Consider the following 27,709-nt stretch of genomic DNA (forward strand, 5'->3'; position numbering starts at 1 on the left):
CGTAATAATGGACTTGGATTAGCTGTAAAAATCCCAGATATGTATTTGTAAGTCTTCATTACCGACGTGGGTTTTGAGTTTGCTCCTTTTACGTATAAACTGATTAAACTGGAAACTGGAAACAGTTGTTCAACAAACGTTTTATAATTTGCTCGAGGCGTGTCAGGATATCTCTCAGCAAAAACAGAGCAAGTTCTAGATACTATTCTGTTACACTCACCGTAAATTATAATTAAATTTAAAAATCTATCATTTGTATATTTTAAATGAGCCATTATTGTTTTGCCAAGAAAATTAGGCAAATTGTTATCATAACTGTCATCCAACGGCATACAATAAAGTTACTAAACAGTGTGTAAAAGCCAAATGGAATAAATTCATTATTTAGGTTACTGTACATATTTATAAAAAATCCCGAAACACGTCAAATTTAAATTATAACTTGACATTCTTTAACGTGAAAATGCAACCCCTACCTTCAACCCCCTTCGAATGACAGGTACAACCCCCAATTTTTAAAATAGGAAGTATAGGCTTGTGATATATCGTTTGAAAGGTCTTTTTATTATCCATTCAAAAATGTTGTCGCTTTTAAGTTTATTAAGATTAATTAAGATAAAATAAATTAAAATCATGTGGTTACCGAAATTCGCTAAAATATACTCAAAACTTATTTCCCGTTTAGGTCTTGATAATGAGAAAGTGAACAAAAACCATAGCAATGTGGTTTTTAGATGGTAACCATTAAAAAACTTTAAAGAATTTCCGTGGTAACGTTATTTTAACACGAATTAGTAAATTGTTTTATTTAAGTTGTCAGTATTTTAATTTAAGTAAAAAGTTCGTTCAATTCAATTCTGAAAAATGGTTAGATTAACGGAAATGCATAAAATAACAGTTTTACAAATAATTGGTTACGGAGATAACACCTGAACACAACAGGAAGTAACTCGCCTATTTCATGAGAAATTTCCTAATTTACCGCCTATATCCCAAGGAACAATAAGTAAAATAGAGAAGCAGTTTCGCGAGTTTGGTCATGTAAGGCAGATAAAAAAAGCAGCTGCCAATGCACTGAGTGATGAACTCAAATTTGATGTGTTGCTTGAGTTTCAGGAAAATCCACATACATCGAGTAGACAGGCATCCACTACATTCAATGCTAGCCATACATCGATAGTAAACATATTAAAAGAAAATAAATTGCATCCCTATAAGATGATACCTACTCAGGAGCTCATGAAAGACGATTTTGATAGGAGAACTTTTTTTTGTGAGCAAATGACGGACATGTTGGATAACAATATTATCCAATTAGAAGACGTTATGTTTTCTGATGAGTGTACTTTTTCACTTAACGGTCATGCTAATCGGCAAAATTGCTGCTACTGGGCCACGGAAGGCACGCTGCTACTGAGAAGAACACACTCATTCCCCTTAAAAGGTTAATGTTTAGGCAGGGATTGTAAGAAACAATATCATTGGTCCATTTTTCATTGAGGGCAACTTGAGTGGCAACAATTATTTGGCACTACTTTAAAATGATGTCATTCCAACGTTGGTCCTGGATATCCAGGAAGCCCTCAAGTTCCAGCGAATACGATATGGTTTCAGCAGGATGGAGCACCACCACATTACCAACTTAATGTCCGGCAGTACCTCGATACAATATTTCCCAATCGGTGGATAGGGAGGCGAGGATCGATTGAATGGCCAGCGCGATCACCTGATCTTACATTATTAGATTTCTTTTTATGGGGATATGTGAAGAGATATGTGTACAAAACTAAACCTTTTGATTTAAATGACTTAAAAGAACGAATAACGCTTGCGATTAGGTCGATCACGCTTGTTATGTTAAATAATGTTAGAAGTCAGTTTTATTTGAGATTAGGATGTTGCCAAGACGTTCGCGGTGAACATTTTGAACATCTACTTCATTAGCATTCATAGTTCTTTTTCGTGTTCTACATTTTACTACGTTTTGCATTACATTTTAGTTTTTGATTGTATTGTATTGAATTTCGGTAACCACATGATTTTAATTTATTTTATCTTAATTAATCTTAATAAACTTGAAAGCGACAACATTTTTTAATAGAGAATGAAAAGACCTTTCAAACGATATATCACAAACCTATACATCCTATTTTAAAAATTGGGGGTTGTACCTGTCATTCTAAGGGGGTTGAAGGTAGGGGTTGCATTTTCACGTTAAAGAATGTCAAGTTATAATTTAAATTTGACGTGTTTCGGGATTTTTTATAAATATGTACAGTAACCTAAATAATGAATTTATTCCATTTGGCTTTTACACACTGTATATTAAACAATAACTGATATTTGTCAGAATATTCTATAGGCAACTTGATAAATAAATTTTTTGTGACAACAATGTAATAAAGTTAATTTAAATTACATTAGAGGATATTGAACTTTATATACATAGCAGAAAAGTGTAATTTTTATTTCAAAACTATTATAACTCAAAAACGGTCCACAATAGGTATATTATTAACAACAAATATTCAGAATAACCTGAGTATTTCTAAAATTAAAAAATATATAGCGTGTTTCATGAAAAAAAAAATGAAGTTATAAGCAACTTCCGGTATAACCGAAAGTAGCGAATGGACGAAAATATTTTCATTAAACCGTTTATTATTCAAAACCCCTTCTATCCAATTTATATAAGCATTAAAATGCCGAGTGTACATCTTAAGATGAAATTTTCCGGCATAACCATTTAAATTTTAAAGATTTTCATTTGAAATTGCATAATATAAAAGCCAGAAATAAAATAACTATTTTAAATCTAAAATAATTGTTATTAGAATACTAGAATTAGTAAATTAGAATAGAAAATATTAGAATTTAGCATATCACAAAGTTAGAAACAAAAAGAAAACTCTAACTTGAAACGGCAGCGACCGGCCTTGATAGGGAAAGCTTTCAAAATATACTACATATTCACACATACATAATATGTACATACATATAAATAGCAAGTTACATTCATGACTTGCATCGAATCATCTAGTGGTTGAGGAGCTGAAAACATGAAGGCGTTTTTGGTGGTAAGTTTAAAAACAATATTTTTAAAATATAAGAAATTGTAGACGGATAATAGAGAAAAACTGTCTCTTCAATAATAAGGTTTTCAAAATTTGCAAACATAAGTATTCTTCTTAATCTTTTCTTCTTCTTATGTACTTGATCGATTTGAGTATGTTCCATCTTTGGATACATTCTTCTTAAAGTTGAGGATTATCACACTATATTTTATTACTCTTCCTGTACTTCTTTGGCGATTTGATAATTTATCTCCTACTATGTTTTTAAATATGTGCTCTTTTAGTGACTTATGGCGTTGATACATCTCTTTTTTTATTTATTCTCCTGTCGTTTAGGTATTCTGTAATACCTCATTGCATGATAATTATGTTACGTTGTAAGTCCCATAGTGTCTTTCATCTGATATTCCGCACATTTTCACTTTATCAGTACTTTATCTATCTATCTTTGTTTCCAGTATTTTTTTTGTACACCCACGGATGTGGATATTTGAAGCCTTATTAATATTTTCGTCCAGACTGATGTCAAACAGAAGAATGTTTAATGAATCTCACCGTCGACCTTTCTTGACTGGTATAGGCTCTGTTATTTAGTTGTTAGTTTTAGCCTAGATGCTGTTTCTGCTGTAATATGTTTGGATGTTGTTTTATTGTGATTTTTTCTCATTACTCTGATAAAATCTGATAGTATATTTCGCTTGTTTAACAGATGAGTTACGTCATTAAGCTCGATATAGTCAAATCTCTTTTGCAGATTTATACGGCAACAGTTGGCCAAAACGCCTTTTCCAATATTTTCTCCATGATTTGACTGTCGTCAAAAATCGCATCCTTATAGAATTTTTCAGATCTGAAACCTTGTTGTTTATCCATTAGTTTAATTTATATGACTCTTTTGTTAATTAAAATTGTTGATAGTCAGTTTCATAACAATTGTTCCTCTATAACTTTCAGGTACTCTTTCATCGTTCTCTTTAAATATTAAAATTATCATATTTCAATAGTACCCCAACTGGAAGATATTGTGTGACATAGAGCAACTTTTTGTCTTTTGTGTATTCTTAAATGTTTAGTGAGTATATTTCTACAATACTTTAACAATTCGTTTTTGATTTTATACTGGGGGCTTTTGATTTTTAATTTCTCTGACGCTTTATTGATCTATTCTTGACAATTTCTTAACAATTTAGTCAAGTAAGGAGTCCAGATACTAACGTCTGTTTTACTTGAATGTTAGCACAATTATTTTTAATTAGTGTTTTAATAAATTTTCATATCTGCATTCGTAGTCTATAAAAGTCCGATCCCATTCTTTGTTGTATGCTTTATTTTTTGTTTTGTTTTATGTAGTGACTAGTTTTGTTTCTGTTTTGCTGCTTTTGTTAGTTTTTGGTATTTTTTTTGTATCTGTAATTTCAACAAGATTCTTATTATACTTTACCTTATATGATTTTCTGTGGATATTTCTCGTCTTGTCATTTAAGCAATTCTCCCAATTACATCTTTCACCTTCGCCCTGCTTCTCTTTCTAGTTTTGTATATGTTTCCTTAGATAAACTCTTAACATAGCTCGTTCGATGGTCCTCTGTTTGGTTTTTAATTTATTGCCTAATAACTCTGTAAGTATCACGATCTTTATTCCTTAGGTTATAACTGAAGGAATACAACTGTTGAATATCATTTTCTTTAAATTTATTGATATCTTTTTGTTTTTCAACACAACATTTAGTTTTTCCTCTACTGCCCACGTCATTTCGATTCTTCTATACATTTAACAAATATCCAACCAACGACATAAGAGAAAATTACTTAAATTTAAGTAAGTTGAAAATGATTCTTCTTTTAAAACTTTGCATTTTAAGAAAAGTCGACATAACTCAGAACACTCTGGACTTAGGTATAGGAAATTTTTATAAAACTATATTTTATTTTTTGACAATTAGAAAATCCAATAAAATACAGGATGTCCCATAAGAAAAACTATAACTTTGACATGCTGCAATTTATTGGGACACCCTATATATTTTAAAATTATTTTAAAATGTAGCTTTTATTAACCATTTCGCTGTAATCTTCCGTCGCGTTAGTGATGACTCACCCTGTATATATATTTGACCTTTTCGATCTCACAACAATTTAATTTTATTGTGATTTGACATGCCTTTTTTTTTAAATTCATTTTTAAACCGATTTTCGCAGATTCTTGTTTACACTCCTTTGTAAAACTACGTTTATTTGTATAGTTGCATTATTGTATATATATTTTAGGAGAATTCTACATCTGGAATTAATCCTTACATTACTCATTCCTTCTAACACGGTCCAGAGTTCTATGGAATCGAACGCCTTGTAATCTACAAATGTTAAATGAAGAGGTTCATTGTATTCGTTACATGGTACTACTACTTTATGGTACTACAAGCAAAATCTCACTTGTTTATCAGGCTGGTAAATATTAAATTTAGTTGATAATCTGCTGGTAATTGGTTACTGGTCTGTATTGTTCGAGTTTGTGCTGGTCTCCATTCTTGTCCAGTAAAAGTACTTGAGTATTTTACCAAGAGGTTGGAATAGCACCCCCAAAGAGGCACTTGTTCATTAGGATTTTAACTGTCTCCAAAGTAGTTTGACCTCTAGCTGCAATCATTTCTTTTGATATTCCGTCGTTTCCAGAAGCTTTTTCATTTTTGATCTATTTTAAGGCATTTTAACTTCCTGGTTAGTAATTTCTAGTATTGTTTCAGATCCTACATTTAGTATTATTTGTTTTATATTATGATATTAAAGATTTGCTGCGCTGGACGACTATAATTCTGTATAATAATCTTTAACAATATTAATTATAGGGTTTTTGTCGTTTATACTGATTCCATTTGCTAGTCTTTGCTATTTAGAGTTTTTAACACTTTCATGCTCATGTTTTTCTCTATGATATTTTTGATTCTTTGATATTGTTGTCCATGATCCACTGTCTTATTTATTTACATATTGCCTATAATTTCCTATATTCTAGTAAATTTCGATCCAATCAGCTTCTGTCTTTAATCATGTGTTTCTGTCTGTAATTAATTATTTGTCGGTTTTTGCTTCGTATGGCCAAATTATTTGTCTTTTTCTTTTAATTAATCTCTTGGTTTTAGGTTTCTGGTAATTAGTACTATTTGGCATAAATTATTTATTAGTTAGGATTTTTTTTGCAAAACTAGTTTTGATTTTTTTTTAATTTTGCATTGATTGTGACTTTATTATCGAACCTCAAAAGTACACTGCTGAACATTGGCTTCTTCCTCGTATTTCCAACCTTGTCTATCTTGCGGCACTATCATTCAGTCTCATCCATTTTGATCTTATAAATTTTTAAATAAACGTGTTTCTAATTATTTTCCTTAGCCTAAACTGAATATTTTATAAGCTGTATCTACAATATTAAAATAGGTTTGTACAATATAATATTTAATTTATTTTTATAAACATACATACTTCTCATATCGTCACTATTTTTGCGTTTAGAAATACTAACAGTCGTTAGAAAGAGAACCCATTAGAAGCATTAATTTGAATACATTTAGTAATAGCCTATATTCACGACCTGCCTCTCTAATAAAAATTTAAAATGATACATAACTAATTTATTTTTTAGTTCCAACCCTCAAGTTATTAAATAATTCGAATATTTAGTTATAACTCCTATTGATACTCACCTGGTACTTTCGCTATTAGTCGATTATCTTTAGTTTTTAATTAATACATTTTATTTTTATATTTACCCGATTTGTATATTTTATAAACAAAATATTATTTCTATATTCATTTTTTTCAAAAGTATCCTCAATATGACATTCCTTACACAATTTTGCATACATTAGATATAACCGTTAACATTATAACCTTTCATGCTGCAACCATTTCCAGATTTCTTTAAGAAAAGTGCTTGAACGAATTCGCCTTCGTCAAAAATTGAAACAGCGAAATACCGCCGTTTCCGAGATATTGGGTAAATTCGCGATGCATTGCAATCCAAGTCTTTATTTTTTCTTTGTACCTTGCCAGGATATAAATTTGTTTCAAAAGTATGTAGTGGCTTAAAGGATGATCTATACTTTGCGAAATTTTTACTTTGATATATGAAGATTCCTAGAGATACATCATGCATACAGCTGTTTAGCAATCCATCATTGTTTATTTCAAGAAAAATATTTTTAGAGCATAATACATATTTTCATAAAAAAATTCTATATAGATATTCTTTTCCTAATCATAAAGTTTTGTAACATAGTAACATCTTTATGTTTTTGTTATGTTATTTTCTTTTATCTTTAAGCATCTGTTATTTATTATATTGCATTAAGCCTATTAAGAGTACCAAACTGGAAAGCTAATGTTGAAAATAGACAGGAAAGCAGATTGATCCTAAGGCAGGCTTACATACCCAGTGGTTTCAACACTATCTTTTTTCATTTTTAGTCTTCATTCATACTGTTCTAGATTAAGTCCATGTCCAATTATCTTCACGTCTTTTTTTGCGAAACCTGAATTGAATTCTTTTTGTTATACTTTGGATATCACGTGGCTATCTCTTCACGTAGCTTTCACCTTTCTTCAGGACGCTAAACCAACAGTTTATCTTCTTATTTCGGTGACATATTTAGTGTTCATTGTTTATGATATTAAGCTAATTGAAAAAGTTATTTGGAACTGTATATTTATGTCAAATCACGAATGTTATTGAGGTCATGACTTTCTGCGTTCTGCTCTTTTTTAATTAATTTCTCTGTGGCCTTGATCTTACCTTTTATGATAATCTAAAGGATTTTCTACCGGTCTCCTCTAAGAATATGCCCTAGGTATAGGTCTAAAATCTTTCTTATTGTAATAGTTTTAAAGAATGCACTAACGGCATTTGCTTTATCTAACACAGCTTTGTTAGTCAGCATCGCTGTCCTGGGCATTCAGAGCATTCCTTATGTATCCTTATCTTAAACGCCTTTCAGTGATTATTCGCGTTAACGTATTAGCCTTTAGAGTCCAGATATCGGTACCATATAACAGTATTGACCAAATATAACATTTGATCATTAATTGTGGTAGTTTAACAAATATATAGGGTCAACAACATCAAGAAAAACATGGAAAACAGTTTAAAACCTCATAACAAACAGAAAAGAAGTGAGTAGCATGCGGACCACAAGGTATACCGAACAAATTACTAAAACACAGCCCACAATATTACGGGAATTACTGTAGTATGTTTTCACCTTGACAGATGTAGAAGAACAAAATGGCTTTTATGTAGGTAGATTCCGTATAAACAGCATAAATTCTCTAAAGCGGGTTATTGTGACAACCTTTTAATTCATGTAGTCTTTATAGATCTGATAAAGGCATATGATAGTGTACCACTTTAATGCTCTGGGTAGCAATAAAAAAGCAAGGAATAAATAAAAAATATAAGTAAAAAAGCAGTACAATAGCTTTACACAAATATGACGGTAAACAATAAAACTGAAAACAAATTAACCAGAGCAATTACTAATGGTAACGGTCTAAAGCAAGGCTACTGCATAGAACTTACACCCTTCAAAATATATTTGAATGAGTCGCTCTCAGTGTGGAGAAGACAATGCTGCAATATAAGCATCCCAATCAAATCGAGAGATTGTACACAATACACTTCGCTGACCACCAAGCTATTCTAGCTAAAGACTATATGCCTAGAAAACTGGAAGAGGTGTACACCAAGTTACACCAAGTATACACCAAGTTACATTAAATATATAAAAAACCGAGTACTTAGTTGCAAGAGAAAAACCAGAAAGCCTACAAATTAAAATGGGAACTAAAAAATCAATTGAAATCTTTAATTACATAGGAGTCCAAATAACGTCAAAAGCAGGGACTAACGAAGCAATAAATTCAAGCCACTTAATAATTACACTGACTATTGTGAAATAATAAAATAACAAAATAAAATAAAAAAAGAATTTATAAAACCATAATAGAAAGTATTTGGTTGTACGGCGCCCAACTTTGGGAAATAAATCTAAGAAACAAATAAAAAATTAACGCTTTGGAAATGGACTATTGGGGACGATATTGCCGGCTTACTAGACTTGATAGATTGAGAAACGTAGACATTAGGAGAGAAATGGACTCCGCCCACTAAAAGAAAACGAACAATCATGGAAAGAAGATGTTGAAGATGCAATAACCGCCAAAGATATTTAAAAATTGAAGATTGCTTTGACAGAAAACGCTGGAACGTAGCAGAAAAACTATTATATTATATATAGTTACGGTTATAGAAGAATGATTTCATTTTAAGAAACGTTGAGCGAGCTGCTTCAATTCTACACTCGTTATTTTCACTTGGATCTGGTTAATCCGTTCTTTTGTAATCCTAGAATCTTTTCTAGAATGCTAGAAAGTGAATAACTATCTCAATGTTTTGTTGATCTATCTGTAAGGAAGCATTGAGGCGCTGTTGGCGACTGAATATTATAAATTTTGTCTTAAAGACATTAATTTTTTTTCTGTCGTGTTTATCCAATCTAGTATCTGTTTAAGGCGCTGGAGACTATCGTATATTATGGCAGTGTCGTACGTTTTAAAATAATTTTATATAAATACAATTATAACTTTTAAACTTTTTATTTATTTTTTATAATAATTAAATTTACTATCAAATGATATTTCATTTGAATTTGACAGGTCTATCAGAAGTCAAGAACGTATACTTTGTTTATTTGATAGCAGGTGGCGTTAGGGGCCAACATAATAATTTATTGAATTATTTTAATACTAGCGGACCAACTCGACATCGAGTTTTTTAAATGAAATTTTTATTTTGCGAGAAAAATATACAATATATACAATGACCGGAAGTAAAAATATTTTTATCAATAACTCAAAAACTATAAATGATAATTTCGTGAACTTACATTTTTGAACTCTACGTTGAATTCTCTATTGATTTGACTAATAAAAACGAAACCGGAAGTCGACCTCAAAACCGGAATGCAATTTTTAGTTCATCAAATGTCGATATGGATATCATTTAGCAGTTAATTTTGCAAGCTGATCACGAATCCGGTGTCATATTTGCTCTATCTTGACGTTTTATGCGCGTTTCGGGTCACTTCCGGTGTCGGATCGCAACCGGAAGTACATATTTAGATTCGTCTCGACGAGACCTTTCGATCCATATATACATTGTGGGGTCTAAAACTTAAAGTAAATTTTAACTTCCGGTCATCTCAAAACCGGAAGTGAATTTTTGTACCAAAAGTATATCTTGACAATCTCATACGTAATACTAATAATATTCCGAAAAAATATTTTAATTATCTAATATGGTTTTTGAGTAAAGTGGTGGACAAGAAAAGGGCTTAGCGTTTTACTATATAAATAATAAATATAAATAAATAATAAGTATAAAGCTTCGCGCTAGTATACTGTACTGCCTACTGTACCATTTTTTGTTGTGTTTACTCCACCGGGCAGTTCGCTTTTTATTATTTGTTCTTTTACCTACTCCATATACTTTTTTTAGACTTTTAATTAGTTTTTGAACACAATCCACAATTCTTTTACATCTTTACTTCAAAAGACTCTTATTTGTGATTTCATGATATGTTATTGATTTCTTTCCTCTAAATCTAGTATCGGATTATCTTTATATATTTTTCTGAATTAAAATATAATTAATCATTGATTTTTCTCTTGTTCTAATTATAACTTTGCTTTCGCTTATAAAATTTACTCGTTTTTATAATATTATGTATCCTTCAATATTATAACATTTTCTGATATTAAAATCACCCAGTACATAAAAGTACCTTTTACTTTCATCTTTTATTTCCGTTAACTTCTTTTAAAAGTTGTCTTTTTTGACCACTGCCTCGTCTTTATTAGGTGCATAGACAAGTGTGCAAAACATTTCCTTAGACTGTGGTTTCCATTTTTGGATCATACTTCATAATTTTTTATGACCTTTTTACTTATTTAAACTTTTGTTTTTTTTCCAGTTTGTAGTCTCCTTGAGCTTGGCTGTCGCCAGTACTACCGACACTAAAAACAAGAAAATCGAAGTCAATGATAAGAAAAATTTAAAACGTCATCTTGACCACCATAGCATAGGAGGAGATCTTTCAGAACACAGCCATTTAGGCTTTGGTGGTGGATTCTCGAGTTACGGCAGCGGCATCTCAGGTATCGGCGGAGGCATCTCAGATATTGGCAGCGGTATCTCAGGTATCGGCGGAGGCATCTCAGGTATTGACAGCGGCATCTCAGGTATTGGAGGTGGCTTCTCAGGTATTGACAGCGGTATCTCAGGTATCGGAGGCGGCATCTCAGGTATCGGCGGCGGCATCTCAGGTATTGGTAGCCTCTCTGGCAGTAGTGGTTTTTCTGGATACGGCAGTGGTGCTTCAGGATTCCTCGGTGGAGTTTCTGGACTTAATGGCGGTATTTCGGGATACAGCAGTGGCTTAAACGGAGGCCTATTGGGAGGTGCAGGTTATTCTTATGGATATCAGTCAGGAGGTAAGTAGTGTTCCGCAAATTGATATTTATTAAATAAATTTCTACCTATATTAGCTTCGTTTGTCCAGTAAACTATTAATATTATAGCCTACACTAGCAAGTGTTCTTAATTTAATTTTTGTCTTATTTTTATTACGTATTGTGATTAACTTTACCATATATACAAATATAGTTGTTTACCTATTTTATAACATATTAGTATCAAGTTTATTACTTGTGGTATTGTTTTTTCTACACACTATCGTCTTTCTTTTGATATAATTTACTATAAGCACTACACTTAGTAGTTTGGTTTTCAAGTTCTTAGATTATTATTTGATGAGTCACTAATATGGGTACAATAAGTTGATTTTCGTTCTTTCTAAATTATTATTTTTACTATATATTACACCTTATTTTCTTTGATCTATCTTCTTTCGGTTCTATTGTAACAACAGTAATTTTGTGTAATTTCAGGTCCACTAGTCCGTAACCTTCAAAATAGTCACGAAGTTCGTCGCATAACTCAGAAAGTACCGGTACCAGTACCTCAACCTTACCCTGTTACCGTTACCAAAACCGTTTCGGTTCCACAACCCGTACCAGTGTCAGTTCCAAAACCATACCCTGTTCCCGTCAAAGTTCCAGTACCATACGAAGTACCCAAGCCATACCAGGTCAGAGTTCCCCAACCAGTAGCAGTCCCTGTTAAAGTTCCCGTACCTGTGGTAGTACCAAAGCCATATCCAGTTCAGATTACCAAACCCGTACCAGTGCCAGTAGAAAAGAAAGTATTTGTTAAGGTACGGAAGCCAAAAATGATCTTTTTTTGAATTTCTATATGCATATATCTATTATATAGAAAACGATATAATTTTTGCTGTTATTTTAGCAATTGGTAAAAGTACCACAACCAGTACCACAACCCTACCCTGTACCAGTAACCAAATATGAACAAGTAAGGATACCTACTCCTGTCTACGTAAAAGACCGTAAAGTATTACACACTTACTCTAAGTCGTTCCAACCTTTACCTGGAAAGCAAATCGTACTTAGACCTGACGTAGCTCCTCAAATTCCAAAATATGTAAATGGAGGTTATGGCGGTTTATCATACGGCAACTCACTTGGAGGCTATGGAGCCGGTTATGGTAAATACTTTCATTTAATTACTTATGCAATTCTAAAATTTTACAAATTTTAATACTAAGCGCATTTTTTCATTTACTTCAATTTTATTGATTCGACATTCGACATTTGACATTTAAAAATAGTTTGGCGTTTGCTAAATTTCTTTTCTATATAAATAAAATGGTATGATAATAATATATATTTAAATGAATAATGATACTAAAGCTCTTAGAAATGTAAATAAGATTTATAATTTATTTCTTTATTATAAACATCCATATCGTTATCTGAATATGAAATGTTGAAAAGAAGATACAGAACAAGGTATCAATGTCAATATCAGTTAGTTATGACTCAAGTTTTCAATTAAAATTAAAAAAGCAGAAAGAGCGGTACTAAAAAATTAAATAATCGACCTGCAGTTTAAATGAAACGTAAAGTGTAAACAGTGACATGAACGGAAGCTCCAGGCTAGATTGTTAAATATTATGTTTACATGGAATTAGGCGACAATTGATTATAATGAAAATTACCTTTTTAAACCTTACCTTCTAATAACTTGTCGGTTACATATATTTCGCAGAATTAAAAAAAAATAAAAACGATTTTTGGAGTAGAAATCGAAACGTCAAATAAAAATTTTAAAATATATTTTTTATTACATTCAATTGTGGCTTAATTCTATATAAATATAATATTTAACTTGGACATTCAAGATATTTGCCCGATCAACAAAAATGGGATAAGGAGATCTAGATATAACCACGAACTTTATCAACTGCCCAAACATATATCTTAGAATGTAATATATAATCGACATATTGACTAAAAGAGCATCATTCAATCTTCGCTTTTCAGTGCTGGACATAGATATACCTCATAATTTTCTATCTGTTTCGATTTTGTGCATCTTGCATCCAATTCTTAGTGCAACGACCTCTGCTTTGGTAGGTATCATATCTTGGCCTCCATTACTGTATCCGCTTTGTCCATCTGTTATCTGTCATTCGAGCCACGTGATCTGCCCAGTTCTTCTTCAGTGTTACTACTTTCTAAAAAGCATCAGCCACTCCTGAAATCATCGTAGCTGGCGGTTTGGGATCTTGTCTCGCATTGAAACGCCCAACGTGGCACGCTCCATCGCTCTTTGAGCCACCCAGATCTTTTGTACTGTTCTGCTTGTCATGGTCAAAGTTTCCACTAATGGAAGGTTTTTCTTTTAACCTTTTAACGCTCACATTGTTTTCTAATAGCGGAATGTTTAGTGGCTAAATATGTAGCCACCCATATGAAGGTTGAAACAAGCAATGACAGTATGCTTAAACGTTGGAGTCCACATTTTTAGCCACATTTACTCCACGTGCCTACATCGTGGTTTGTAAATGTTGTTGAAGAAAATGTTGTTGTTATTAGAAAATAGTATGAGCATTCGGAGCATTTTTAGTGGATAAAAATGTAGCCACTAAGCGTTAAAGGGTTAAGACATATTGATATGTCGAACGATTTGAAAATGTGGTTCAACTTGCCGAAGGTTGCTCAAGTCAGTTTTATAATACAGAGAAGCTCAACGGTTTGGTTAACCTTTTATATGCGAATTTCTTCTCCTAGGTATTTATTATATTACCTGGTCTATGGATCTTGTTCCTAGGCATATGCCTTCGTTGACTACAAGATTTGTCATCATCTGAGTTTAAGATATATTTATTTTCAATCCCCCTTCTAGCGAGGAAAGGTAGAGTTGATTAAAAAATCTCTACTATTAGCTATTAGCACACTATCATCTGCAAACCTCAGGTGGCTAAGCTTTTCTCCGTTTATGTTGATACCTTTGTTGGTCAGTTTTGCCCCTTTACATATATATTTCAAAATCACAGTCAACAGTTTCGGTGCTATGGTGTTCTGCTCACGTAATCCAAGTTGTATCGGAAATTTTTGACTTTGACAATCACCCACTCTAAAACTAGCTGTTGTGTTTAGGTATTTATGTTTAATCATGTTAATATACCGACAGTCAATACAGCCTACTGTCAAGGTTTCCACCATTGTTTGTTAGTTGATGATGTCAAAAGCCTTTTCGTAATCCACAAAGATTAAATCTAGTGGTTTATTATATTCAATGCATTTTTCTATTTCAAGATTTTTTATTACCAATAAGTGATCGTTTATTACGTAGCCTTTTCTAAAACGCTCCTGTTCTATGGACTGATAAAATTTATTTTATAATTGTTTATACTACTAAGTAGAATAATTTCTGCGTTATGCCACTGAATTGGTGATACTGCTTCCTGCAGACATCTAGTTTGACAAGGACATACCATTTCTTAAGGCATCTGCTATTTCACTAATTCATCGCTTCCGAAAAACTTATTGTTTTTCATTTCTTGCACTGACCTTCAAACTTCTTTGGGTGTTATATCTGGTGACATTTTAGATCCCCGATTTATTATCTTTGGTAATGATCCACTCCGGATACATTGATGTTCTTTGTATAGTTGGCTATAAAACTTTCTATAGTCTTCATAATTTAATCTCGATTTGCAATGACTTGCCCCTGTTCGTGTCTTAATTTGTGGATGTTTTTTTCTTCCACTGCACATGTTCTGTCTTAGTACTATTAGGCTTACTTAAAATATTTTGTTTTTTAAATAAACAAAAATAAAATAAAGAATTTATCATGAGAAAAAAAATAGTCTTTTGAAATAATTAACAGTTAACCATTTACCATTCTTCAGGAAATTTAAAATTTTAATGAATTTTAGGTTTTGGAGGTCTTGGCGGCTCCGGCTCCAGCATCTTAGGAAGCTCCAGCTATGGCGGCTACAGTTCTTTAGGTAGTTCTGGCGTCAACGGTCTATCAGCTTCTGGATACAACAGTTTAGGAAGCGCAGGAGTAGGGATTTTGGGAGGTTCTGGTTCAGGCGTACACGGTCTGTTACATTCTGGATACAGCAGTTTAGGAAGCGCAGGAGAAGGCATTTTGGGAGGTTCCGGTTCTGGCATACACGGTCTATTACATTCTGAACACAACAGTTTAGGAAGCGCAGGAGTAGGCATTTTGGGAGGTTCCGGTTCTGGCATACACGGTCTGTTACATTCTGGATACAGCAGTTTGGGGAGCACAGGAGTAGGCGTTTTGGGAGGTTCCAATTTAGAACACGTCCATAGCCACCCATTATAATAAATCCAGAATTCTTTTCGAAGCATACATTTCCAGAGATTTAGGCGGTTACAAAAAATGGTGAAATTGTATATAACTTTTAAATAAAACAAATTTTTAATTTATTTAAAGTTTTTTTTGTTAAGCACTTTCTTTACATTTAAAAGATATTTTTTCATTTTATAAAGAAGAATGTTTTAAGCTACTCATGTGTTTTTGAATGATGGTATTTGGCGAGCCAGCTATTAGACTATAATATGTGATTATACAACATAGATGAAGGTATCCTACTTTATGTCATTTTAAATATAACTATCTGCTGTGTTAATAAATAATATAAACTAGATACATTAAATACAGACTATAATAAACAATTTGTTAGCTCAACGATTGGTATTAGGTGAAACTCAAGTTATATTAGCCTTCTCCGCATATATGGGCCTCTGCTAGGAGTGACAAATAATTCCCAAATTTTTCTTGTGATAAGAACGAAGTACGAAAAAACAAATAAAATAGTCTAAGTGATTCGAAAACTATGGAACAGGATCCCGGTAAAGATTATAATTGCAAAGATGCAGCTATTGACAAGCCGCGAAAGAAACCGCCATGAAATTCATTAATAATCTGTATAAAGAGGTTTATGTATCTGTATAAAAAAAGCATCGATCTAGAAGAGGCTCAACCTCTAAAACGTGACAGAATCTCACATAGATGTAGAATGAATTACTATTTAAATGGGAATAAACCACAATTAAAGGTTAAAGTTAGTTTATTGACGTTTTAATTTCCACTTCGGAAATACAGTATTTTAAAAAAGATTTCCGAAGTGGAAATTGAAACGTCAATAAAGTAACTTTAACCTTTAATTGTGGCTTATTCCCATTTAAATAATAATTAATTTAAAATGTCACAACAAAATAGCTTCAGAACAATAAATAGATGTAGAATGTATCCACTTATTTGGATACGTGACTAATTTATTAGATTTTTTGTGTATTTCATTAGCAGGCTTCATCTTTTCAGTCATTACTGTGCCTTTACGATTTTATTATTATTTAAGAAGCATCAAAAGCTTGTAAGGGCTTCCAAATTTTATTGTAAGAAGTATCTCAGGGCGAAAACCATTAGAGTATGACTACTTTAGTACAGTTTTCCAATCTTTATTTTCTATTATACATTCAAAGGCGTGTCTCTTTTAACTATAACCTTTTTTTTTGTTTTTAGCCTTCTTGCCTTACTTACTTTAGACAGTCCTTATTCAGTCTTCGTTTATCTTCATTCTTTTTATTTTTCATGCCAGCGCATCTCCCTATTGCAGCGCAACATGCGTTTCAAACGCCTGTGATTATTCGCCCTGTATTTCGACTTTGCAAACAACTTTATGCATTGTAGCCTTAACCAACCTTATCAGTTTATCGGGGATGTGAAATTCATCCATGGCTTCATACAATTTATTTCTTGGGACACTATCATAGGCCGATTTAAAATCTACGAAAAGATGGTATGTGTCGATATTAAATTTATTGGTTTTTTCCAGTATTTCCCTTAGCACAAAGATCTGGTCTATTGTTGATCGACCGGACCTAAAACAACTTTGATATTCGCCAAGAAGTTCTTCTGAATCCTCTTTTAAAACAAATACACAAATATATTTATGAAACATACATAAACAAATTTAAAATATTATGGAAATGTCATGACTTACAGTAAATGAGAAAAGCATGGAGAAAATGTATAACAATATACAAAATAAATCATTACAGTGCAGAGCATAGGTTTTACAAAGGAAATGTATTTGAGGATTTACATTTTTATCTTTATTTGATTTTTATTAGTATTATTATAGCTCCTTTTAAGATTTTGTGAATAACTTTAATGGAATTTATAACAGATTACAGCTTTTTTGATATTTGGCATTTACAAGAGCATAATATAACGGATATAAATAATGACATAACAAAAAAAAAGCGTTACTAACAATTAAAAATTCAAAAAGCATAATAAATTGTGTATCTAAACATTAGGATTTACCATATAATTATAACGCCTTGATATATGGAAATTAGTAAAAAATGGTCTTAAAAGAGCCCGAACTTGACCCGGCAGCGACCGGCCTTGGTAGCGAAATATTTCTGAATTTTATACTATATATAAATAGCAAGTTACATTCATGGTTGGGTCGAATCATCCAGTGGTTGAGAAGGCAGAAACATGAAGGCGTTTTTGGTGGTAAGTTTGAAAACTGTAATTCTTCTAAATCGATATGTAGGACAATTAGGTTTTGTAAGCAGGTCAAGAACAGGCGTTTACTTTGTAATCGGTGAAGTTTTCATTACAATCGTTGAAGTTACATTTTTCTCTGTTTTTTTTTGTTTTTGTGGTTTAACTACCATTAATGGGATTCACAAAATATAAAATATAATATTTATTTACATAAGTATAATCAACTATTAAAATATTTGTAAAATAATCAATTGTTTGTACTAAATTCTTGTCTAACATAATATGATTTTCTATTAATTTTATACCTTATTATTTCTTTTTGTATTGTAAATATATTATTTTCAGCTCTATTTGTTATATTATTAATAATTTTTCCGTATCAACTTTTTTTTATTTAATTTTTCCATGTTATTATTTAAAGTAACATTAACTTCACTTTGATTTTTTTTTATTATAAAGGCTGAGTTTTCATTTTTGTCATTTCATTATTTTTCTTTATTTACAAATATTATTTTTTTTTTGACCAAAATTAACAATATTTTTTATTTTGACTGCTATCTAACGTAGTTATAAGGCTCTATTACATCCATTATTGGATCCAGAACTCTCATTTTTCTCCCACTGGTTTTTATCTCGTATTTTTACCACTTATGTCTTCCAGCGTTTTTACAAATCGTCGTTAAATCTCTTCCATTGTACTGACACGTAGATGCAATATTATCTACTTATTGAAACGCTTATCATTTTGTATAATAGCAAAATTTTATTAAGTTATTCGTTTACTCTGAATTTAGTAGCTTCTCTATTACATCAGTTACTTTTTTGGTCACGGTAAATGTTTGATGCAAATCAAATATAAATCTAAATTTCTAATTGATCTCTGAAAATTTGCTGTTTTAATAATGTTTACCTTTGTATTAATGCAGAATTGTGAATAATAAATGAATAGAGTAAGTAAACATTAGTTAAATATTCTCGGTTTAACGTATTGTAGATATCTTTTGTTTTTTGAATGGTATCCAAGCAAATACTGACTTTTAGTATTAAGCTTTACAAAATTTTTAAAACGTTTGTTTTGTATTAACTGTTAGAACTAGATCGTCGATGTATCGAAGATGATTCAAATGTTCTTATTTATTCAGTGATTTTCCCAGCCCGCGTTTAAACATAAGCCTCTTTAATTTATTTTTTTTACGTCTGAGAGTCATTTTTTTCTCTCACAGCTTCTACTTCATCTGAAGTTAAAGATTCAAGCGATATTTTCTTAACCCATCTATTACTGTTAATTCATGCTTTAAGGGCGTTCCACATCTATTTATTTTTCATTATGTTTATATTAGTGTCTATTATTTTAATTAAGTAATGATTTTGACAAAAAATGATGAATTAGATTTAAAAGAAAGGAATAACACCAGCTTTTAGAACAAACAACAACTTAGGCAAATATATTAAGAACAACAACAAAAGAGTCAAAAGAAAAAACATTTAAACAGCGATGGATGCAAACTTAAACTTGGCGAGTGTCCAAAAACTTACATCGGTCAAACTGGTAGAACTTTTATCAAACGTATAGCACAACATAAAAGGACTTTTAATAATAGAAAAACAGACTTTACGTACGCTCTTTACCTTCTAGGCCCTAATCATTCTTTTAATGACGTATTTCAAATTCTCCACATTCAAAATAAAGGCCTTAAGCTATCTTTATTAAAATCTATGGGAATTAACAAATTAAAAAATACAGACATAATTCTGAATGACCAACTTGAGATAAACAGTTTTCATCTCCTCAACTTAATCAGTTTATAAAGTGTACCTAAAAACATACCAAAAATGGATCACTTGAGAAAGGCACTCTTGCCGAAACAGCTCTAGTGTTAATTTAAAATAAATTTGAAAATAAAAGTTTTCAATGTTTTATTGTCTATTATTTTGGTTATTCTATTAATGCATGTTATGGTTTTCTTTTTGTTTAGTTTGATATTTAAAATTGCTCTGTTTCTTTCTCGTTGTGTAACTTTGTGAAGACTGTGGGTTGTTTGCTGTTTTTGTTGCGTATGGTTAATTTGCTTATAATAATAGTTAACCCTTTATTCTCGCTTGTGTTATTTAATTACATTAACGCGAACTATAATTATTATTTCATCGACTTCCTATTCCAAGTAGTTACTTCATTATACAAAGAAATATTCGTCACGACGATTGTCAACCCCCAATGGGGTAAATGGCTCTATAAGAAGAAGAAATTCCGGTTATAATAAATTAAAATTTATCTTAGAAATTAAAAGATACTCCCAATAGTAATTTACGATATTCAATACCTTTCTATCTAATAATATTTTTATCATACCACTTATCGTATGCTAAATCTTTCTCTGAAACCAGTATTCTTTGATTGGAATAATATCTGTGAAAATGTTAAATAAATATCTTTCTCTTTATTACCTCCTGAATAGTAACATTTTAATAATTATTTTGATAAAAAAATATTTTTCCAATTAATTATTTATCCATTTCTGACACCCTACAGATCACCCCTTGCAACTTTTTCCTGAATAATGGGTCGCTGGAGTAGGTATTACGTCCTCTGACGTTATAACCTATATAATTTGTTTTTATTCTTTTGATTATATTTATAAGTACCTCCTTATTGATAGTGTGTTTTGTCCACGATATTTTTAAAATAGGTAGTACTACAATTCAAATCTCCATCCACTTCCTTTATTGTTATTGCTTTTAAAGTCCAGGTCTCACATACGTAAAGTTAGACTGACCAAATATAACATTTGGAAGTTCTTTCGAGAAAGTGCAAAAAGATTTTTTTCCGCAAATTTTCCGAAAACTTTACGGACATACGTTACTTGTTCAATTTTGACGCCGTTAATTTCTAATTCAATGTTGGTTGTTTATTTACTAATTACCATTCTATGTCAAGTAGGTATGATCTTTAAAAACCTCTTTTTTAGCAAAATATAGCCTCTAATTTCTTATATTTATTTTTTCTTTTATCAAAAATTATCCTTAATATAAAATGTCTTACACCATCTTGCATACAGTACATAAAACCGTTAATATTACAACCTTTTATGTTGCAATAATTTCAAAAACCCCTTTAAGAAAATATTTTTAAAAGAATTCGCCCTTCGTAAAAATTGAAAAGCGAAATAGCGGCGTTTTCGAGATAGTGGAAAAATTTGCGATGCATCACGATCCAAGTCTTTATTTTTTCTTTACACTTTGTCAGGATATAAATTTGTTTGTGAAGTATCTAGTAGCTTAAAGGAAGATATATTTTTAGCGCAATTCTTGCTTGAATGTACGAAGATTTCCAGAGGTATATCACACAGATATAGCTGTTTATCCAGTTGATTTTATTAAAATTTATTCAACTGTAATATTTTTAGATGGTATTTACTATTATTCTTGAAATTCTTATAAAAAGTAACAGTTTTATAGGATTACTATTTTTAAACTTTAAGTTTTGAACTATATCTTTAATAAATACATTGTTTAACTGTGATTAAGCCACAATTGATTGTAATGGTAATTACATTTTTAAGTATAAAAAATTTGACGTTTTGATTTCCACTCCAGGAATCGTTCTTTAAAAAATTATTTATATCACATCATATTTTTAAGAATTTTGTTGAAAGAGTGTATAACCGCCAAAGTTGTTAAGGAGGTTATGTCATTTAAATGGGAGGGGCATTAAATATAATAATAAATATCCATGTAATCCATAATATTTTCTTGTTTATGATTTTGTGGAAATTCCGAAATTTATCCGCTTCCGACAAAAATTTTCTGCTTCCACTGCTATCTTGTAGTTAGTGGTTTTTATTGATGTTTCTAATTTACTAATTGTTGTAACTGTAACTGGAGATTTAGTATTACAAATTACATTAGATTTTACTATGTTTCTTTTATTGTTAAATGTTTCCTCTACATAATTATTCCAGAGTTTATTTTTTTTTCATTTCTCTTATGGGACTGCTGCAAGAATGGCAGTTGTTGATAAAACACCGGTTTTTTTACTTACGATTTAACCTCGCGGTTATAATCGGTCAAAAAACCAGTTATTTTAAAAACCGGTGTTTGGTTTTTTAATCAATACCCAATACCCAATAGGTTACAATGTTATATTTACACTGCTCTTTAGTTTGCGATAGTCCATTCGAATCGATAACAATATTATCGATATCGATATGTGAACAGCAACTTTTTTTTTTCAGCAAAGTTTACAACCTGCTGACGCCATAATAAAGTCTGATTGTAGCAAAGGCTGCTGCATGTAAATAGTGATTTCATTTGAATCTGAATTTAAGAATTTTGAATCTGTATTTCCAGGGAACCTGAACTGGAACTACTATTCACCAACTCCAACTCGTGTGTAGACCAAAGAGGGTTTAATTTTAAACCCACTTTGGCCTCTTTAGTCTGAAAAGTTGGATGTGGCTTTGTCCGTCATTAACGGATTCATAAATAATTGTTTGAGCCTTGGTTCCATGTGTCTAGCATTAAACAGTAGAGGGATTTGAAAAACTTCTTGCCTCCCTCTCTCTTGAAGGCTAGTTACAAGTTTTGGCATGGCCTTTGGGCTGTACTATGTTGTGGGGAAAAGTGGGCGGTTTATTTTGATGATTTTCACGATATCTGTATCATGAAAAAGTCTATAAAGTTCAAAATTATATTGTCTTCTTTGCAGATCCTGCTTGTTAGCTATTTCTCTATATATGGTCCTATATTCTTTTATTTTAAAGATTTATGATAACTCTTCATCTCGGGTCATCACTGCCCATGTTTACGATCCGTAACTAAGCACTGGACATATAATTGTTTATTAATTTTGCACTTTGTTGCACTGGACATACTATTTGCCTTTAGTTGAGGTCTTAGACCAAAATATCAGCAATTAGCCATCTGTTTCTTATTTCTTTGGATGCGTTGTATTTGCCGTCCACCAGTTACCCTAAGTAGCAAAATTATTTTACCGCTTCTATAGTTTAATGTTTAATCATGCTCCAATATTTCCATTTCTTCACATTTTTTACTTATCCATTTATTTTTGGCTTGTCCAATAGCTTTTGGCCTTATATCTATCTGTTCTACCTATTAGATAATATTCTTTCCTACCGCAGCATCTTTCAGAGGGTTTATTTATGGTAATGGTCTATTTATCCTAGTAAGGTTTCTTAAAGATTATTTTCAACTATTAATTTAGCAATTTTGGAGATATTTTGTCATTTTTTTGGAATTAAGACAAATGCCAAAGCCGCACTTCATGCCAATCCAAGGGATTTTACACAGTAATTACACTCTTCCTGTGAATTGCCAATCAAGACATTTAAATAAATATTTAAATAAATGTTTTTTCAGAGCTTCTAGATCTCCCATCTAGAAAATCTTGTCACATTTGTTTTTGTGTAGCTCTCAGCGATAACTCTTAGTGATGTTAGCTTTATTAAGCTTTATAATTATGGTCTACTTTAGGTCTTCAAACCTGTCATTATGATTGCCTTTGTATATAATTCATTTATTATGAATTATTTTGCTGGTTTTTAACCCCTATAAACACAATATCTTTTTATTTTAACTATTTTTAATTTTGTCTTTATTTTTTACAGTTTGTAGCTTGTCTGGGCTTGGCTGTTGCCAGTACTGCAGACGCTAATAACAAGAAAGTCGAAGTTAATGAAAAGAAAAACTTAAAACGTCATATTAACCACTACAGCGGCCTTGGCAGCTACGGAGGAGATCTTTCCAGTCACAGCCTTTCCAGCTATGGTGGTGACCTCTCCAGTCATAGCAGTGGTCTCTCTGGGTACGGTAGCGGTCTTTCAGGATATAGCAGTGGATACTCATCTGAATACAGCAGCGGATCCCATGGATACGGTGGCGATCTTTCTGGATACAGCAGCGGATCCCATGGATACGGTGGCGATCTGTCTAGTTACAGCAGCGGATCCTATGGATACGGTGGGGATGTATCAGGATACAACAGCAACTTAAACGGAGGTCTATTAGGTGGTTCAGGTTCTTTATCCTATGGATATCAACAATCAGTAGGTAAGTAATCTTTATTTACAGATATTTGTGTAATTTATTAAATTTGTTTAAAAATCAGCTAGTTTATTTTTAAATAAATAGATATTTCTACATTTTTCTATTTACAATATATTTAATCATATATTGGTCATTACCTTCGTTGATCTAATTTTCTGTTTTTCAGCTCCAGTAGTCCACAACGTTCACAGCACCCACGAAGTTCGCCGAGTCACCCAAAAAGTTCCAGTACCAGTCCCTCAACCTTACCCTGTTACCGTTACCAAAACCGTTCAGGTTCCACACGCAGTGCCCGTGGAAGTTCCAAGACCATACCCTGTACCTGTCAAGGTTCCCGTACCATACGAAGTACCCAAACCATACGAAGTTAAAGTTCCCCAACCGGTAGCAGTCCCTGTTAAAGTTCACGTACCCGTGGAAGTACCAAAACCATATCCTGTTCATGTTACCAAAACCATACCTGTTCCAGTAGAAAAGAAAGTATACGTCAAGGTAAGGAAGACACAAAAATAATTTACTTTTGTTTTTATACACCCCAAATACATAAACTGTTTAAATATAGTATTTAATTGTTGATTAGGAATTGGTACGAGTACCACACCCAGTACCACAACCCTACCCTGTGCAAGTAACCAAGTATGAACAGGTACAAGTACCTACTCCTGTTTACGTAAAAGAGCGAAAAGTAGTACACACTTACTCTAACCAAAATGCGGGGCAAATCCCACAATATTCAAATGGTGGCTACGATGCTTCATCATTTGGTAGCTCTCTTGGAAGTTATGGATCTGGTTATGGATCTGGTTATGGATCTGGTTATGGATCTGGTTACGGATCTGCTTATGGTAAGTATTTCTATAATAATTCTCAATATAATTCGGTCAATTTATAAAGTTTTGTTTTTTTTTTTAATATTTTTTAATCATTGTTAGTTTTGTACAATGTCAATTTAAGAGAAAATATTAGAGTGTACCTCTACTATTCTTCTTCTTTTCTGATCTATGTCCTTGACAATTTACCCAAATCTCTACTATTCATAATCAATAACAACGTGCTAGAACAGCTTAAAAAAATAAAATATAAACATTTATTACGTTGCAATAAAGATTTAAAACTAGAATAGAAAAGCAAAATATAAAAAAGAAAAACATTTACAAATTGTTTAAATATCTACTACTAACAAATACAATCAATATAACGATATTTAAGCTTTAGATCTCAGAACAAATGGTCACAATAAGAAGGAATTTAATATTAAGAAATAAAAAATGTTTATTGTAATAAATAAAATAGCTTCAAAACATATTAATTTCGGTACTTAAATTCTTTGAGAAATTAAAAACATAATTTAATTTTAGGTTATGGAGGTCTTGGCAGCTCAAGCTACAACAACTTAGGAGGCTATGGCGGTAGCTATAGTTCTTTAAGTAGTTCTGGTGTAAACGGTTTAGGATATGGCAGCTTCGGAAGTTCCAGCTTGGGTAGTTTTGGTGGTTCCAGCGGTCACTTGTTAGGTGGTCATGGAGATTGTCATCATGGAGTGCAGTCCTACGGTTTAGGCGACCAAAGCTCTCACTACAGCCATAGCTACGGTCAGAGCCAAGCATTCGGTCACGGTGAAGACTATAGTGGCGTTTTGAAATCATACGTTCCAAGCAAATTAGGTGGTTACAACAACAAATGGTGAAATTGTATATAATTTTTTAATAAAATAAATTTTTAAATTCTACAACGCATGTTTTTTAATATGGTTTTTTGCGTTTAAAATGACATTTTTGTACCAAACTTTGTTTGATCAATAAACTCTACTAAGAGATCCCAAATTGGGACCTCTTAGTGGAGTTTATTGTTGTGTTATATTACCTATTAGAGTTGGGATACCAAATACATAATTTGGTTTTATAAATGCTATAAGAACTAGGGAGGCAATTTTTGCGCCAAATATCCTATTACAAAAATTCCGTGTTTTAAGAAAAGATGTATTTGCATGATTCGTTGAATTTGAAAAGGCATTCGATATAGTACAGCATGTGAAATTATTGCATATGCTAAAGAATATAGAAATAGATGACAAAAGATATTTGTGTCATTAAAAACCTGTACTGAAATTAAACTGCTATCGTAAAAATTGGAGTCAGTTACACCAGTAAAATCTTTATACAACAAGGAGTCACACAATGTTGCATTTTTTTCCCAACATTGTTCAATATTTACTTGGACCAACTGTTTAAAAAAAGCACTTGAGAAAGTCATTTAGAAACAAAATCAACGGGGAACTACTTAATGTAATTAGATACGTTGACGATACAGTAATTCTATCAGATACAGAGCTTCAATTAAATGAAGTCCAAGTTAAAAAGTTCATAACATTACATATGTATCCTGATCCTGTCATAACGGACCAACTTCATCAAGACATAGAAATAAAACGAAGAATAGCAATTAATTAAACTACTTTTATGAAAATGAAGACTTTTTTGCAATAACCCTATAAGTGTAGAAATACAACAAATAATGAGTAAGTGCTATATTTGGTCTGTACTTTTGTATGGAGCAGAAGTGTGGACAATAAAAGTAACAAATATGAACCGAATTCAAGCATTGAAAACAGGAGGTGTAGGAAAAAGACAGGTTTCTTGGTGACAGCGGCGGTGCTTGCTTCTAGAGACATATGAAGGCTCTCGACTTCCCTTTAAACAAAAACAGCAAAGACATCTTCGTGTTTGCCCTACTCGGCAAGCGGCATATAGCCACTTAGATGATTGCTTACATTGCTATTTCCCTAAACACTCTCGCGAAAAATGAGGGGCCATTCTTGAAGAGGCAGATCGCCTAAACGAGGTTCATAACGTTCGACATTCGAATAACGTTCGGCTGCATAACTTATATATTTCTCTTCTCCTTTCTGTTAAAATGCTTCACAAAACTTAAAGAATCGATTTTGAAGATATTACATGCAAATTGTTGCCATAGATTTATCATTCTATCGTATTAAAAAATTTTTTAGTTCTCTATGAAAAACCATATAATTTGTATCATATGCACATCATTCCTTTTTACCGACACTTTCCTATTTTTAAGTAAACAATAATTTGCTCTGATTTTGCGAATTATTCATAAAACAAACATGATATATTGACCTAATTTTTTTATTTTCATTAAGACTTTATATTAAAGAACGTTATATGAAATTAGTCTGCATTTTTTTTGTTAGAAGTTCATAAGAAGTACATTAGAAGTACATATCTACAGACTAGATACTATTAGTCATGTATATGGACTTGAAATTAATGTACAGAAGACCAAGGTAATGATAATCGATCAAATTAGAAATAACCAGACGGGTTTGAAGTGGTAAGCCGTTTTAATTACTTGGGTTTTGTTATCACAAACAATGGTGGATGCGAAGAAGAGATACGTCGACGCCTTAAAATGGCCAGATCAGCAATGGTCAAACTTCAAAATCTGGAAAGATAAGGACATAACCATAAACACGAAACTGCGCCTAGTACGGACGCTTATCTTTCTTATCGCTACC

General features: G+C 31.8%; 2 protein-coding genes across 2 annotated transcripts; both read left to right on the forward strand.

Annotated features, from left to right (window-relative positions):
- The first annotated feature begins 2,993 nt into the window (after positions 1–2,993).
- On the forward strand, positions 2,994–16,010 carry LOC140435139 (uncharacterized). Its single transcript, XM_072523871.1, has 5 exons — positions 2,994–3,077; positions 11,099–11,618; positions 12,075–12,400; positions 12,490–12,748; positions 15,488–16,010. Exons 1-5 carry the CDS (start codon positions 3,060–3,062, stop codon positions 15,904–15,906), a joined length of 1,542 nt encoding a protein of 513 aa, XP_072379972.1. The 5' UTR covers positions 2,994–3,059; the 3' UTR covers positions 15,907–16,010.
- Positions 16,011–17,973: 1,963 nt separating this feature from the next.
- LOC140435140 (uncharacterized) lies at positions 17,974–25,903 on the forward strand. Its single transcript, XM_072523872.1, has 5 exons — positions 17,974–18,114; positions 23,733–24,174; positions 24,338–24,663; positions 24,752–25,016; positions 25,530–25,903. Exons 1-5 carry the CDS (start codon positions 18,097–18,099, stop codon positions 25,856–25,858), a joined length of 1,380 nt encoding a protein of 459 aa, XP_072379973.1. The 5' UTR covers positions 17,974–18,096; the 3' UTR covers positions 25,859–25,903.
- The last annotated feature ends 1,806 nt before the right edge of the window (positions 25,904–27,709 follow it).

Source organism: Diabrotica undecimpunctata, chromosome 2, assembly GCF_040954645.1.
Source record: "Diabrotica undecimpunctata isolate CICGRU chromosome 2, icDiaUnde3, whole genome shotgun sequence".
NCBI lineage: Eukaryota > Metazoa > Arthropoda > Insecta > Coleoptera > Chrysomelidae > Diabrotica > Diabrotica undecimpunctata.